We start from the raw sequence: 16,863 nt of genomic DNA, 5'->3' as shown, positions 1-16,863 counted from the left end.
TTTTTTTTTATTATTGTATTTTATTATTTGTATGAGTATATACAGGCAATGTTTACCATCCAATGATAAACAGTCATAACCAAAGAAAGCACAAGCAATGAAATATTGCTACAGTAGAATTTCAAGTTGGCACCAATCAGGGGAGATGTGATATTATTTAATAAGGATCTATCTAGAATTGTACATCTCACACTACAAACATGTCTGTAATGAATTAACAAAATTCCCAGTGACTTTTGGCATAGACCAAATCCTACATAGTTGTATTCCCATTTATGTCAACAGCTTGACAGTTTTTAAGACAGAAAAAAAAAAAAGTCTTAAAATTGGGGGCACACACAAACAAAAAAAAAAGAGTACATAGTTCCTGAAGGGTCCTGCATCTTCAGAAGTTAATGACAGTTTGACTTAAAGTATTCAGACAAGAAAGAAAATACTTCTTTAGAGCACACAAAAAAACAAACAACCTTTATAGTGGGGAAACAGTATTTCATAAGCCTACATACATAATTGGAACAAAAAAAAAGGCTGAGAGATGCTGACCTAAGAATTTAAGGATTTCATCAATTGAAATCTTATTGATTAAGTTAGAATATAAAAAACTTATTCTAAGAATACACATAGAAGCGACTTCAGCACAATGGGTTTTAAAACCACCGTGCAAGGAAACAATAATTGCACTTCATTGTTAATCATAGGAAACATGTTTAAATTGACTTGAATAGGATGTTCATATTGAATAATCATTTTTATTGTTTTGTTCATTTACATGCCAGAAGAAAAAAAATCACAAAATAAATATTTTCAATATATTTCATATGTGGTGTAATGCTAGTGAATGTTGATTCAAGAACAAAAAAAAAGTTTGTTACAACTGGTGCAAGAACTGCTAAGCATGCATGAAGATAAGCGCCTCAGGTAAACACAACAGAAACACAGAATCAAAAAGCATTAGGATGATCCATTAATAAACCACAATCTATTATGATAAAAGTAATCCCAATAGATAAGTTAGATGTTTATGCATCGCAATAAAGGAAACAAAAGAGAGAAAGGGGAGGGTAAAAATGGATAACTACCTATTTATACATACACATTTTATACTATTCTAATCATCATTTAATTTAAACTTGTCCTACACATTTACATTCTTTCTTGTTGACTTGACTTAGTAATTGTATTCTCAGGGATTTACAAACAGGGAGCTTAAAAAACAACTAAAATTTTTTATTTGTTTTACATGTTTTGAATGTTCCCTTCAGAATTAAAGATTAGTATACCCTAGCACAAATATCCCTAAGGATAGTGGAGTACAGGGTTTGAACCTTCGAGCACATACCATATGATCAGTCAGCCGTAAAGGACACAATAGTAAATTAATTAATAGATATTGCATACAATGGGATTATGGATGCAGTATACAACTATAAAAAAAACATACTCAGCTAGTTGGAAGTGACATGTTATACAAAATATATTATGTTAATTAGCTTGAAATTTGTTGCTGCTACATAAATCCATTATCTGAAATAAACCCAGAACAGCAGAGCACTAAAAAAAAAATATTATTGGAGAAGCACATAAAGTCAATTGAAAGGCAACCGTAAATTGAATTGGTCAAAATGAATATTTGTTTACAATTATAAAGAAAATAATTAGTCCTATGTAATGGTAATTTCAAAACATGCACAAAACATTATACTTTTTTTGTTGTTTTTTGCATATAATGATTTTTATGATGGATAACTAAGTCTTCTAGTGATAGATTATGTTGAAATATATACTCTTTCATTATATTTTAACAATGATATAATTATTGAAAAAAAAAAAAGCAATTCTATAATGTTCATATATACTTTGAAATCATTTTCTGTTTTTGAAAGAATTGATTAGCTTAAAATGTACTTTTGAAGAGTCTTAAGAAACATTCTTCAATTAGAATTAAAAAACACATTATTGAGATACTGGGTATCTTACTATTAAAAATAGAGACAGTCAAAATGTAGGTTCTATTTCATGGTTTTCAAACTCCCCAATTCCATGAATTGTTAATATTGTTAATTAAATTTAAAATCAGTAACATTTAACTAAAGATATAGAAAAAAACAATTTTAAAAAAGTTTATCAATTATGACATCCAGAAATAAAATGAAGCAATAAATATGTTTTTATTGCACTGTTAAAAGGACACTCTAAAAAAAATTTATATTAAGCAATGATTATTAATAGAAGTCAATAACAATCCTTTAAAACACTTAGCCCCCAATATGGCCATTATTAATGGCATACATATTATTTGTTAAGCAAAGTTAAAAAGATTGTAAAGATAATTCAATTAAATGAACATGTTTGTTTTTTGTTGCACTTCTACTAAATTACTTAATAAAATTGACACTCTTGAGCTTACTATATGATTTATTACTAATATATGTACAATAATAAAAGTCTTGAAAGTTCATGGCCTCCATAATGGGATAGTCTAGAGTATGCCCATGGTATATTCCAGCCCTAAAGAAAACATGTTGTATGTAAAACTCTAAAAGGCAGAATATGAATCACTGGTTTATCTCACCTATAACATGGCTGATTAACTTACTAAGCCATTCTGACCAGAATTTAATATTTTTAATATTCAATACAAATTTGGCTCAACTTGCAAATGTATCAACAGTAAGTTACTTACTGTGGACTGAAAGAAAATATGCTAAAGGTTTTGTTACTCTAACTATGTGAAGAACCAAGCATCACTAGACAAGTTTAGTTAGATGGGCAATGTAAGCAAAACATTCTTGTGCTGGATCACATCTCAAATGTGCTTTTGGACTAAACCACAATTTTAAATAAAAAAAAATATTTCAAAATATATACATTTTTAAGAAGAAAATTATTTCATCATGCATTATTCAAGTAAAGGGAAAAGAAATAAGTAGTTTGTAAATTATTGCGTCATATTACTGTAAATCAGCACACACACACAAATTTTTTTTGGACAATGAATTGTGAATATACAGTGTGTCCCAAAATATGTAAACACAAGTTTAAATAATTGTAAACAGGTGGATTGGACAAGGGGTTTTTGTTCACCAGACCACTCATCACCAAATCTTTTCTAATGAGGATACCTAAAACACCAAGAGTACGCTATGAAACCTGCACCAGTCACTGGATTGAGAGAAGGCATTAAACATGGGAATTGCTTCATGATGTCAGCAGTGTCTGGATCAAAATGGACATCAGTTTTCAAAATTATAATAAAAACCAAGTTTACGATTATGTAAAATGCATATACATTTTTTGGAAAACTGTATTTCTTCTAACAGTTTACAGTAGCTGATGAACAGTTTACACTAGGTTTTATTTTCTTTTTGGGGACAAAATGCACTTTTTTTTAAAGTCTTGTATGGTTGTCTGTTTCATACACAAAATCTTATTTTAATTTGAAGATTAAAAAAAAAGGTTACTTTTCAATTGAATTGATAATATATGTAAAAATAAAATCAAAATAATAACAAATAGAATCTTCACATAATTTTTATTGTCTACTACTTTTCCATGGATTTTTTCTCACACATTAAAGAAAAACTAAATAAACTATACAGCAATGTAAAACAAAAATCACAGAGGCAATACTTTTCAAAAGTAAAGTCACAATACTAAGTTAATAAATATAAACGCCATACAGAATCAAGAATCAACATAAAATAACTGATTACAAGACTATAACAGAAATGTGTTTATTATCATTTAGAGATAAGACATTTCAGAAACTGATAGAAAATTATGACACCCCATAAAATAAATTTAAAAAAAAATCTTTTCACATAAATTATTTTAAAAAATTCATAATGTTTTTAAGCAGAATTAATAGAATTTCTTTATAAACGTTTGAAACTAAGTAATATAAAAACATATTTCAAAGTATACTAAAAAAAAAAGTGACCAAAAAATTAATAATTTAAAAAAAAAACAACAACAAGTATTAACACTTGTAAAAAACATGAAAATCTTGGAAAAGTGAATGTGGTGTAGAATTATGCAAGTGAAGACAATATTATAAAGAAATGATTTTATTTTCACTATGCCTTATTTTAATTGAAACAATAGCACTGACTAATTCCCAAAATAATGACAATACCAGTAGTACTAATACTTTTGGTTGCGCTTTAATAAAAAAAAATAAAAAAATACCTTGCTTCAAGGCACTTGTTTTACTATTTTTTGTACAAAATTATAAATCTTGACTAATAAATGATAATCACTAAATTATTAAATTGATATATATATGACAACCCACACCCTTTTAAAACTATGATAAACTCATTAGTCTTGTAACTGAGGTACTAAAAGATAAACAAAAACTATACTAAGAATATCAGTGACATCAATGCAATGTATAATGCTGCTCTTATTTCAACTAAACAGTTATGCTATATATAGAGAGATATATATATACAATCTTCTAATTCTAAACACATTTTAAAGGGACCTAGCTTGTTACACAGAAATATAATGCACATTGTATTTAATACAGTTTATATACAATTTGCTGTTAAATCCTTACCAGAATATATCAAGGTCTACAATAGTTGCAGACAATCTATTATTAATTGACGTTTAAATTTGTTATGCAGGTGCATGGTTCATATGTAGCTTAACATTGCAAATGCAAATTTTAAGTTCAGCAGATTAATTCTTGGTTGACAGAATCTCTAAGATGCCAGGGATGCCACACCTTCTCGTTTGGACGGTGGTACAAGGTGGTCTGGAAGTGTGTTGGGTAAATCATGGCCTTCCAATTTGATCTTGATCAAATGGTTGGCTAGGGCCCACTCATCAGCATCCAACATGCCATCACGATCGATATCTGATAGTTTCCAAATCTTGGAGAGAACTGTGTTGGGTAGCTTGGATTTCACCATTTCAGATTTAGCAGCAGCACCAGAAACTTTACCATTCACAGGATTCAGCTTGGCAAAAGCATCATCATACTCATATTTGTTTGCTTCAACAACCCATTCATGCTCACCACGGCCTGCATCAGCGCCCTCACCACGACCAATGCCAAAGGGGCTTTCTGTATAACCTTCAAAAGCACCACCATGAATGTTCCCATTCGCTTGTTCATTTTGAGCCATTTCAGATTCCTCAGCAGGGATCATTTGCATTAGTCGAGCTATATCAGTAGCAAGCATGGAATCAACAACTTCCAGCAACTTAGGCTTCAGCTAGAAGAAAGATAAAAAAAAAAAAAAAATTGTAAAAAGGGAAAAATGTTACATATACAGGTACAAGAATCAATTCAGAAAAGTGCTTGTGATTCTTCATATTTGTTTACATATGAAAGAATATATGTAAATAAGTAGATATATTATAATGCGAGGTTTGTATTTAGTTATATTGATTCTATTTGAGATGATGTAATGATCAAAGGCCATGGTGTGGTAGAAATAGTGGAAATCTTTTGAACGATGAGAATGATTAGAATACTGATCACGCTGCTGATAACTTATCGCGTGAAGGCCATTTTTCTTTTTAAATTTGTCAATCATTCTTTCATGTTTTTGTCGCGCCATTTTTTTCCTAATAAATGCTGACTTCAACCCTCCTCCGGACCTGATTAATATATGCCTATATACGTTTTGTTTTAATCCCAGTTATAACATTAAAGTTATAAATTCTGGCAATGAAGAAATATACAACACTGGGCAAGAAATTACAAATGATGTATAGCAATACGAACCAATGAATCTTCTATCTATCTTATTGATTTAGAAAAGCAAAAACTATTTCTACATTAGCTCTATATCTATAGATATCAAATATTTATATCTTTAATGACATTAAGTTCAATTTTATTTAATGTGTCACACTTTTGTCATGTAAATAAAAATAAACGAAATATTCTTAATATCATACTTTTACAATTATTATTTGTTGGATAAGTGGATGAAGTGATAGGGGGTGAAATCACCAAAGATGAAATGACCTGGAGCCATTATAATTTCCATAATCACTCTCTTTTCACCATATCAAACAATAATATTGAACAAGCTTTTAATTTTTAAGTAAATCAAGCTTTGACAACTTTAAGTAAATCAAGCTTTGACAACTTTAAGTGGCCTCCAGCAATGAGATAAAAGAAATGTACAGGCACACTAAAACTGATTTTCAATCAATAATACTGTCATCAGTAAGAAATAGTTGGAATACATAGGTGTATTTCTACTTAGGGACTTTGCCTAAAGGTTTCTCTTTTGTACTACTTAGTATAAAGCAATCTTAAAATGCCTATGACCCATATTTAATGCTTTTGTTCAATAATTAATAAGTTATCAAGTCTTACCTAAAATACAGAGAGTAAATTAACTTCATTTTTTATCCACCAGATAACAAAGAAAAATTAATTCTATCTAAATAAGTCATTTCTAGTCATTACTCTGGTTTTGGTTAAGCATGTCAACTTTATCAACTTGTTAATATTGTCACAGACTCACAATAAACACAATAGACTACAGTACAACATTACAGCCAGAAACATACAACTAGTTATGTCTGTTATGTTATCATAGTGCCTTCACCCTACATCATATTTGTTAACAGTGCTATATAGAATAAATGTGTATTAGTTAACAACAAAGCAAACTGATCCACTTAGTGACCACATTTGTTTTTTTTCAATAGTGAGCTTTTCAAAGGTTATTTACATCCTGGTAATATTAAATACAGAGATTTGATTCTACAAGGTCTGCAATTATGAGATCATCTACCAAAACTGTTTTCAGTTCGACACCTTAACAAATACCAGACTTTCTCCTTGAGATCAATATATATTACCTGATGGAATTTTGTGAAGTCCTGATGTTGAAGCTGTTCTTGCATTCTCTTACAGTTAGGAAAGTCTCCTGGAGAAATCTGGTGCTCACGTTGTAATTGAGCAAATATATCTGGAAGTTTGGCAATAAGCTCTTTCTTCTTAGAGTCTTTACCAAACATTGATGGCATGTCTTTTTTAAGCTGAGCTATGATGTATGCATGCACCTGAAGAAAAGTATTAACAATACAGAATTAGAATATAGTTAAGAATAACTTTATAAGCATGAATGATAACAATTAAGGTTCCCAATTAACACAAACAAACACAAAACAATATTGTAAAATATTTTAACAAATGATTGTTATTTTTAGCACAGAATTGAGTATGTGTATACTAGGGTACACCATTAAACAATTAATAATTAAAAAAAAATATTTTTAAAATAACAAAACAATATAGCAGTAGAATAACCCTGACATTATTTTAATGGAATTAGGAATGCAGCATTTCACTTAGATATACAGCCCCAGCTGTGACCTACTTATTTTGTGGAAATAATAGCTATTAAAAATGATCTATGCCTGAGTTTCCTTGATATACAAGGTCTTAAAGGTTGTTGCTTTTTTATGTTACAAGTGACAGACACTTTTCTAAAAAATAAAAAAAAGTCTTAATTCTAGTTTAAACAAAGACTAAGATTATTTCATTGATCCTGATTGGAAATACGTTATTGTTATATGTTTTCTTTTTTTTAATAAAAAAAACAAGAACATTACATAGAAAAACATGAAGAGAATAAACAAACACACTAAGAAAAATCATTGAATGACTATAAAACATGTATCTTTATCTTATTCATGTTCCCCAATCAACAAACAATGGTGATAAAGTCTCATGGAATAAGGAACTTATTAATTTTTGTAGTGCTCAGTTCTTGTCTTAATGTAAGAAGTCGTCCACTTAAATATGATGCAACATGGTTATGGTGGACTGGGAGGGGCAATCGTCATTTAAAAGTTTCCCATGACTTTAATGAGGCGTGGCTATTAAAAAAAAGCTCATCCAGATAAGGTAGTGTTTTGCATGTGGTGTTGGGGTGCTCTTTTCTTAAGACTGCCCAGGTTTGGATTATGTGTTATTTTGTTAACAAGTTATTGAATATGTCAGCAGATTTTATATAGTAAGTAGCACAATCAAAATCAGCCAAGTTGTTTTTCTGTAATTTAAAACTATTTAGCTTATACAAAAAAAAAAAAAAAACATTTGTGTTACTTTCTTTTACAAAAAGTATTCATAAAAAAGCCTGTTTTCTAAAATGACACAAAGATTTTAGTACTTCTTAGTTAAAGTATAGGTACCTAGTGTTTATCTGGAGTTTGCTATGACTTTGCTTTTTCATTCAAAAATTCTTTAGGTTTTTGTTTTTTTAAATGACATTTAGTTCTAAAATTTGTAAAGCGCACCAATCTGTAAAGACTGTTATCACACTCTGATAATGACTTTAATCGACTGAAATAAGGCTGACTAATGTCATTAGACTACAAAACAACAGTATCATACAGGTGAAAAAACAAAACCTTTTGGAGCCTCTATTCATAGAACTCAAGGGTATGATTAAAATAACTTGAACAAAACTAGGGAAGTTGGATAAGGAAATAGGAACTCATGCTTGTATAGAGGTGCTGACATAGCTCAGTTCATTGATCAACAATATGTTGATGTATGGTGTTAAAAGCGGAGGAGAAATCTATGAATAGCACTTGGTCATAAGTTTGGGCGTCTCAAGATGCTTATGAGCTTGCACAAAAGCAAAAGAACTGCAATCTCTGTTCCCCTGACCGCCACCTGTATGAAAACTGGCAAGCATCTTGGCTGCAATACATTTTTTTATGCACACTTTTTTCAAAACATTTCATAATTACATGTGTTAGTGCTACTGGGTGGAAATTTTAGACTATTTTTGATTTTTTGTGTACTGGGATGATTTCTGAAGCTTTCTGGGCTTAAGTAAGTTTCAAGCATTTGGTTTAAAATTTGGAGAAAATAAAATACTATTAAAGCAAACATTTTTTTTAGAGCTAATTAGCAATAATACATGGAATATTTCTGTAATATTTGTAGAGGAAAACTAATGAATAGTTCTATCTAATTTCAATTACAATAGGGAAAAAAATTAATCTTAACCGACAAGTTTTTTTAAACAAAACATTTTTGGAGCAAAATGTTGTAATTACTATATATATATATAGTATAATTATATATATATATATATATATATATATATATATATATATATATATATATATATATATATATATATATATATATATATATATATATATATATATATTGCTTCTCTTTCAGGCAATGAATGCTTGGAAAACAAAATCCTATTACTACACACCTTGATGACCTAGTAGTAACAGATGGTATCAACATGTGAGGGCAATACAGCCTGGTGACTTGAGTCACTCTCACAGGACATTATAATACTGTGATATTTTTATTATCCAATGCTTTTATTCCTGAACACAAAAGTTGAATAATTTCTGACAATAGGCTCAAATACAGTTTTTAGGTTGATAATAATTATAGATTTGAACTGTCTTAGTCCTACATAGCTGCATGGTACCGAAGTTCTAATACACCAGCTGACAAGTTAAAAGAGTGATGAAAAAAAACAAAACTAGTATATACATTTAATTTAATCCCATAGTAAAAATATTGAAGCACAAGTGATGACCAAGGTATGTCAAATACAAAATATTCGGCAGCATCCAAAGTTCGTCAAACTTTCTTACTTCTCTAAATGAAAAAACTTCAAAACTAATCTGACCTAACATTTAAAGATCTATATTTGTATAATAGAAAAATTTTATAGATATTTAATAAACACTGATCAAGAACTATGTCCCCATATTTTTCTTTTCCCATGTACTTTACTCATACACTGTATTTGGCTTTTATGAATAATTAATTTTGTTTCAATATGCGTTAAAAGTTTTTTTTAATAAGTCAAAAGTATTTTTCATTACTGTAGTCATTGATCATAAAGCCATAAACCTTTCAATCTTATAGACTTTTATAATATGTTAAAAACTAATAAAAAATAATACATGACTAAGCCATCACTTAATGGTTTCTCTACTAAAACAATAAAGAGAGCACACAACTTAAGATGATTAGTTTCTTCTTACTATCATGAGAACACTTCAACAGTAAAACTGGGGAGCCAAATAAAAATAAATAAATAATAAAGCCATGCGATCTTGTGTATTATGTGAAAAAAAAAATCAAGGAGGATGAGCAGAAGTGAAGAGTTTGTTGGAGAGATATGGCTGCAATAAATTCACAACCATGCTCCACTAGAGTTAGAAAATCAAGAGCTGGACATGCGAATCAGATTCAGACCAATAATTTAAAAAATTGGCCAGAACTATTAGTCTGCCATAGAATGGAAGAAAAGAAAAATATGCAAAATGATATTTTAGCAGTTAATGAGCTTGCAAAATCTGAAATTTCTAGTAACTTCAACTTCCCCTGATGTCTTTAAAAAATGTACTAATATTGCTCCACCAGATAATTTGATAATATCTGTAGAAGTATACTACTAGTAAGTTCCTAGCTATGTGTGAGATCATACTTGTGAAAAGTAGGCCTCAGGCGTGACCTTGACTCAATAGGAAATTAAAAGATCACACATATATTTAGTTCGAATTGTATTAAGTATTAAGCACAGATGAGTCAAGTGAGATTACTAAGGTTGTTAAACCAGTCAAACTTTGCTGTTTGGTAAGACTTGGGATTTAGTATCATGCATTATATCAAGTAGATTATGATGTGTATTGATACATATACATATCTGGAATTACGAATCCACATAATTGTAAAAGTGATTGTGAGGGATTATCATTATATCTGTTGCTTCTCACACACACACGTGTTTCAAGAACACAGAACATCTATATATATATTACTTCAGTTTGAGATGTAAAGACTTTAGCGAGTGATAATCCAAATCTAGATCTATAAATAGGCCTCTATTTTGAATTAAAAATTGTCACAGTAAATATAAGGGCCTATTAAAAGTGTTTTTTTTGTTTTGTTTTGTTTGTTTTTTTTAAAAGGGGGAGGGGGGCTCAATGTTCTACAGGAAGTAAAAAGTAAAGTAAAATTCCCCTTTCAGACCTTGTGGTCTAAAGGGCAGATGATGTAAAGGTCACCTGTTTATGTGGCCTACATTTAACAAGGGTATCAGATGGTCAGCACAATGACCAACCACCTTTACTTTTCCCCAACATTATGTCAGGTACCCATTAGAGTTGGGTGGACTCAGAGGTGCTCAAAATTAAAAATTTCAGTCTTCACCAGGATTCAAACCTGGGACCCCAGTTCAGAAGCCAAGAGCTTTACCACTCAGCCACCGCGCCTCCATTCACAGGAAGAGCAATGCTTAAATGATATATCTATCATGGCTTCACTAATTAACAGGTAAAAATGTGTGTAGTGAGGATGCATTAAACTGGCCATTCTAGGTTGCAACGGGTAATCCAAAGAAGGATGTTTAAAAGTGTGAGCATGTTTTGCTGCTGTTTTTTTTTTTTATCTAGATCTAGAATTAAGAAACCAAAGAATTGTCAGAATAAATTTGATTATAAAATGAATTTTCACCAACAAAAAAAAATTATAAAAAAGGTTAATCTTAATGAAAGTGTGTGTGCGTGTGTGTGTGTGGAGAAAATTACTACAGTATGAAAAGTAAAGACTGTATCTAATGAAAATGTGTTCAATTACAATGTGTATAATTACATAAAGCTCTATTCTAAATCTAAAATTAAAAGGCAGTAAGTAAGTGCATTTTGTTTTTGAGGGAGTGTTTAATACAGTTTGTGGAAATGTTTTATTCTACATAAAGTGTGTCTCTAGATATCAGTTTGATGTACACTTTTTACTGCCACTTGTACAATAAAACTAAACTCTAGATCTATGAATGATAAAATGAAAATTTTATGTTATATATTTATATATATATTTGTTATAATGTAAAGAGTTGAATAAATGGGTTGAGGGGTGAAAAAATAAAATATTAAAATGGGGGTGGATTTTGGCTGAAGGCATGCTATTGGAGGATGCCCAAAAATTAATGTGATGTCACTGTAATGTTGGCTGTTCCACTGATTAAAATTAATTAAAAAAAAAAGAAAAATTCAGGTCAAACTAAACAGAAATGTGTTATTGTTTACACACCTTTGGAATTCAAGTGAAGCCGGAAGATTACAAGAGCCAAAAAGTGCATTCCCTTTTAAAATATTGTGTGTAAGTGATTATAATGCAGGCGCATACTATAATATGAGTTTGCATGCCATTTGATTGAAGGATGAAAAAGAACAAAAAAAAGTTGGACATGTAAAATTTGAGGGCTAGAAAATTGTTTTGGGGGAAGGTTGGCTGTTATACTGAATGATAACAAAAAAAAAGTTTTCCTGCTATTATACACATATAGAAACTATTTCAACTATATCATAGCAGGGTATCATCTAGTATATCTATATACCGCCAATATAAAAATAGTCAAAGCCCTACTAAATAAACAGGAAAAAAATGTACATATATATAGAAACATACAATGGGGCTGGGGGAGGGAGGGGGGGGGGACTCAATGATTAAACAAAAACTTCCAAAACTGAAGGGTCTTAGGTTTGAAAGTCTGCGAGGCAGGGATTTTGAACTTAAGATTTTTTGGATGCCCAAAAGTTCATCCAGCTCTAATGTGTAGCTGATATTAATTGCAGAAAGTAAAGGTAGTTAAAATTGTTGTGCTGGCCACAGGACACCCTCTTTTACCACCTGCCATAGAAACAGATGACCTTTATAATCCTGCCCTACATATATTGCAAGGTCTGAAAGAGGTATGTTACTTTTTACACACAATTTACTGTATTCTGCAGTCAACAATTAAACAACAGGTGTGTGTGTCATGTGGTAAGCACAATATCCTTAAGATCCTGAATAGGAGATTCAGAATTTATCAATTCAGAATAAATCAATTAATTTTGTAATTTGAAACATTTTACTGCCACTGGACAATAAAAGATTATCAACTAGTTTAGGGATGTACGAAATATAGATCACATTGGACTTTTATATACAAAACAGCAAATAATCAACTAAAAAAAGTACCACAAAAAAAAAAAAATGTTTTTTTTTATAGCTGATGAGTCAAATTGGCATATTGAGCTCTTAACCCTGAGTATTTAATGACAGTACAAACAGAAGTGTTAGGAGCAATATACATGAGACCATTACTAGCAAAGCATTTTCTAGCGTAACAGAGGGCAAATTTTGAGTAATACAGACAACTGATTTTTCTGTTACCCTCAAAAACAAATCTCCAAAAACATGCCTTAAAAAGATAAATCAGGATGTATAAAAGCACTTTAGTGCGTGAGTAAATGTTTTTAGTTTTGAGACCAATGAAATTTTCCCTGTACATAATGGTATGGGATATCTCTATTCAGTGCTCAGACATAAATATGATGCAACAGGATATTCAGAACTTGGTTTTGGTAATACTTCAAACATCCAACTGGCTAGGCCTACTAGAGAATTAATGTTAGATATATATACAAATTGTTTCTAACAAAAATGGTGTCTACTCTATTTCATTTCTGCTGTGACCTAACATGCAACAAGTGTTAAAGACACTTTTTTTTGCATGAAAGCCAAAGAAGGTTCTGCATCCCTGAACTAGTTGCTAGAAGTTTACAAAACAACATCTATATAGACTGTTTGGACAGAAATAAATAGATAGAATGATTAAATGGGGTATCATCACGATAGTTTCTTGTAATTAATGACATCTCAACTACAAAAAGTGAAATATTCCTCTATTCATACGCTTCTATAGCTTCAAATATGGATAATGCTTTTAGCATCCAGAGGATAGAGTTTTTGGCTGCCCAAGTGAGTGCCTGAAATTAAAACCTGATGGATGTTTTAAGCTGAGTCCATGTAGTTCTAAACCAGACATGCATAAGGAAAATAAAAATGTTGTTTAGTTGATTCTATAATTATAATATCTAAGTTAAACCATTGAGCATGGGCCACAGGAACAAAGAAAGGAACAGTGGAATGGTTTTTTTTTGTTTTACTTTACTAAAACAACTTTTAGAAGCAGGTGAAACAGATAATTATGCACTATAGTACAGAATTTAGCATTCACCACAATGAAGCAAAATTTTCATCTATTAAATAATAAACCTGTATATAGCCCTGTGAAGAATATATCTTATTCTTAATAATGGCCCTTGGAAACAAACCTGGAAGAAAACATTCATCAGCGAAGCAAATGATGTACTGGAATGACAAGGGAGAGGTGTGGCTGGGAGTTCAAAAGATTAAGTAAGTAAATAATAAACCTTAAAAAATGATATACCTTTGCCAATCTGGCTCTTTTTATTAGGTCATTTAACTTTCTTAGAGCAGCATTTCTAGGTAACATCTGGAGATCTCTAAATAAGTCTTGTTCCTCTAGTTCAAATAAACGTCTGTTCATATCAAACTGTAATGGTTGGTCCCAAAATGATCCAATGTATACTCTTGCAACCTCTGGAGTGTTGAGCACTTTTCCGAGAGACCACATAAGTGCACCATACACCCGCATCAGTTGCTGGTGATCCACCATGTCAGCTTTGTTTAGAACTATTCTGATTTTATCATCATGTCCTTTTATAGCTTCAATAGCCCTTCTGAACTCATCTGATATATCTAATTTGTGTGCATCAAACAACAAAATGATTCTATCTACTCTTTCAGCAAACCACTCCAGGACACCAGCAAAATCATATCCTCTATCAACTCTCTGTTTTTCACCTGACAGAATACCAGGGGTATCTACAATTGTAATACTATCTAAAACAGGATTTTTCATGTGTGAACACTGGAATCTGTTTAAAAAAGCATTGCCGAATTTGGTTAGTGGTTTAAACTGTTTTTTGGGATCAACAACCAGAGCATTTCCAGGGATGATGCCTTCTTGTTCAGCAGCCATAACAGCAATGAACCTATCTGTTGTTGGTTCTGGGCCTATTCTAATTCCTGGAAAATCCTGTTCCAATAGATAACGAATAAATGTTGTTTTTCCAGTTGAATACTGCCCAATTAATAAAATCATGGGCTTGGCATCAAAATCTGGGTCATCTAAGGGTGGTGAGTGAAAGTCGTGGAATTTGTAAGTCTCCTCGAGTGGGAGTAGCTTATTTCTATAAATTTTCTTTAATCCTTCGACTACATTGCTAAATACCTCGGGCTCTTTGTGGCGTTTGTTGTCTCCTGTCATCCACCTCATCATGGTGGTTTAAACGTGAATGCTTGACACGAAAAATATGGATCTAATAAAACAATAATAAAAGTCCTTTGAAGTAATGTTTTGTTTGATGATAGATGGAATTTATGGTACACACTTCCCTACTCAGTCTGTGACAAATGAACAGGAAATGTGTTATCATCTTTTGACGCGCATGCTCAAAGCTCCGCCTTTCCCTATGAACTTTGAACTTGAACTTTGAAGGCCTATTGCTGACGTCAAGGTAATGTTTTTGTTTTCTTTACACACAATCATTGATTTGTGATTCAGTATCATCAGCATATCGTTTCTTCTTTCCTCGTAGATCTATAGAATACTTGGTGTATGTAAGCTTCATTTAATAATTTATGGAATATTTATATGTGCCCATTTAAGAAAGAGTTTGTCTAGATCTAGTTTGTAACAGAAAACATTCGATACAGTCTAATCAGATAATAAAAATAAAAGTGTTAAAAGAAAGAGGTCAGACAAGAATTCATTCAGAAAAAAGTGAACCTCGAAACCTAAAATAAAGCTCTTTGTTCTTGTAAGACTTTTGAGTCATTCTATCTAAAGTAGTGTTAAACATGAAGTGACAAATCAAAGACGTTATCACTTAATCTAAATTTTTAAACTGACTCTAAACTTAAACGGTTTTGAAAATGTGAAAATACCAGAAGATGTAGTCTATTCAAGATAAAGATAGTCTCTAGACAAATTTTACCTAATTTTTTCTTTACTTTGAAAAATTATAACAGTCATCAAACTAAATTTAAGTTTTTCCCAATGTGGCTAAATGGTGTGTGTATGTGTGTTTCTATGGTAAAGTTTGGAAGATGTTAAGCTATACAGTCTAGATTGCCTGATTGTAAAGATCTGTCTTCGTAGTGAGTTAGATTTTGTTCAGAATACCATTTTATATTATTATTAAAGTCTACTACATTTATTTCATTTCATCTCAAGTTAAAATTTGCCTATATTGTATTAAAAGTTATATTTAGTATTGTTCACAAAGTTCTTCAAATTGTTTAAAGTTATACAAGTTAAGATATAATACACCTACAGCAGTTAAATGCTAAAAGTCAACAACCGTCCACAACACCAAATAGCAAGAAATACTTTTCCCAAAGAAATACATCAATTATAAATTTCTAGGAAAATTATTAGAGCCATTTTCAAGAACCATATCCACCCACCCATCCAGATTTTTGAGTACATAAATTTGCAAGCTGAATAGAGGAATTGTTAGAAAAAAAACTTACTAAATTTAACGTTTTACAAAATCTTAAAAATGTATTTTATCTTTGTATAAAAAGTAAAGTTCCCCTTTGAGACCTTGCGATCTATGGGGCAAATGATGTAAAGGTCATCTGTTTCTGTGGTCCATGTTTAATGAGGTTGTCTTGTGGCCAGCACAATGACGAACCGCCTTTACTTTTCCCCAGGTCAGGTACTCATTGTAGTTGGGTGGACTCAGGCGGCCTAAATTTCTAAGTTATAGTTGTTCTTTTAAAAAATGAAAACAGCAATGGGTTTTGAACATGAACCATCGTGATATTCTAAAATACATACCACACTGCTAGGCAACTTTGTACAAACACAAAAATATTTGACTTGAACAGTATTTGTATATTTGAATATTTACTTTGTTTTGATAAAGTTTTAACTTGTTTCATGAAATGCGCACTTAAGAAAAGTTTCTCCT

The 16,863-nt window shown here is 30.9% G+C and overlaps 1 protein-coding gene across 1 annotated transcript; it reads right to left on the bottom strand.

Moving 5' to 3' along the window:
* On the bottom strand, positions 1–15,331 carry LOC106065045 (EH domain-containing protein 3-like). Its single transcript, XM_013223800.2, has 3 exons — positions 14,250–15,331; positions 6,835–7,038; positions 1–5,225 (listed from the first exon to the last, which is right to left on the bottom strand). Exons 1-3 carry the CDS (start codon positions 15,162–15,164, stop codon positions 4,710–4,712), a joined length of 1,635 nt encoding a protein of 544 aa, XP_013079254.1. The 5' UTR covers positions 15,165–15,331; the 3' UTR covers positions 1–4,709.
* Positions 15,332–16,863: the final 1,532 nt, after the last annotated feature.

Source organism: Biomphalaria glabrata, chromosome 3, assembly GCF_947242115.1.
Source record: "Biomphalaria glabrata chromosome 3, xgBioGlab47.1, whole genome shotgun sequence".
Taxonomy (NCBI): Eukaryota; Metazoa; Mollusca; class Gastropoda; family Planorbidae; genus Biomphalaria; species Biomphalaria glabrata.
This window is presented reverse-complemented; position numbering and strand designations above follow the sequence as displayed.

Bases quoted from the DNA above. Each gene is read 5' to 3' on its own strand.
- LOC106065045 (XM_013223800.2), bottom strand. From the start codon at position 15,164: ATGATGAGGTGGATGACAGGAGACAACAAACGCCACAAAGAGCCCGAG. The intron at 7,039-14,249 runs GTATATCATTTT...ACTTTTCTTCAG, and splicing joins AAAGAGCCAGATTGGCAAAG to GTGCATGCATACATCATAGC. The intron at 5,226-6,834 runs GTAATATATATT...TCTTTCTTCTAG, and splicing joins ACTTCACAAAATTCCATCAG to CTGAAGCCTAAGTTGCTGGA.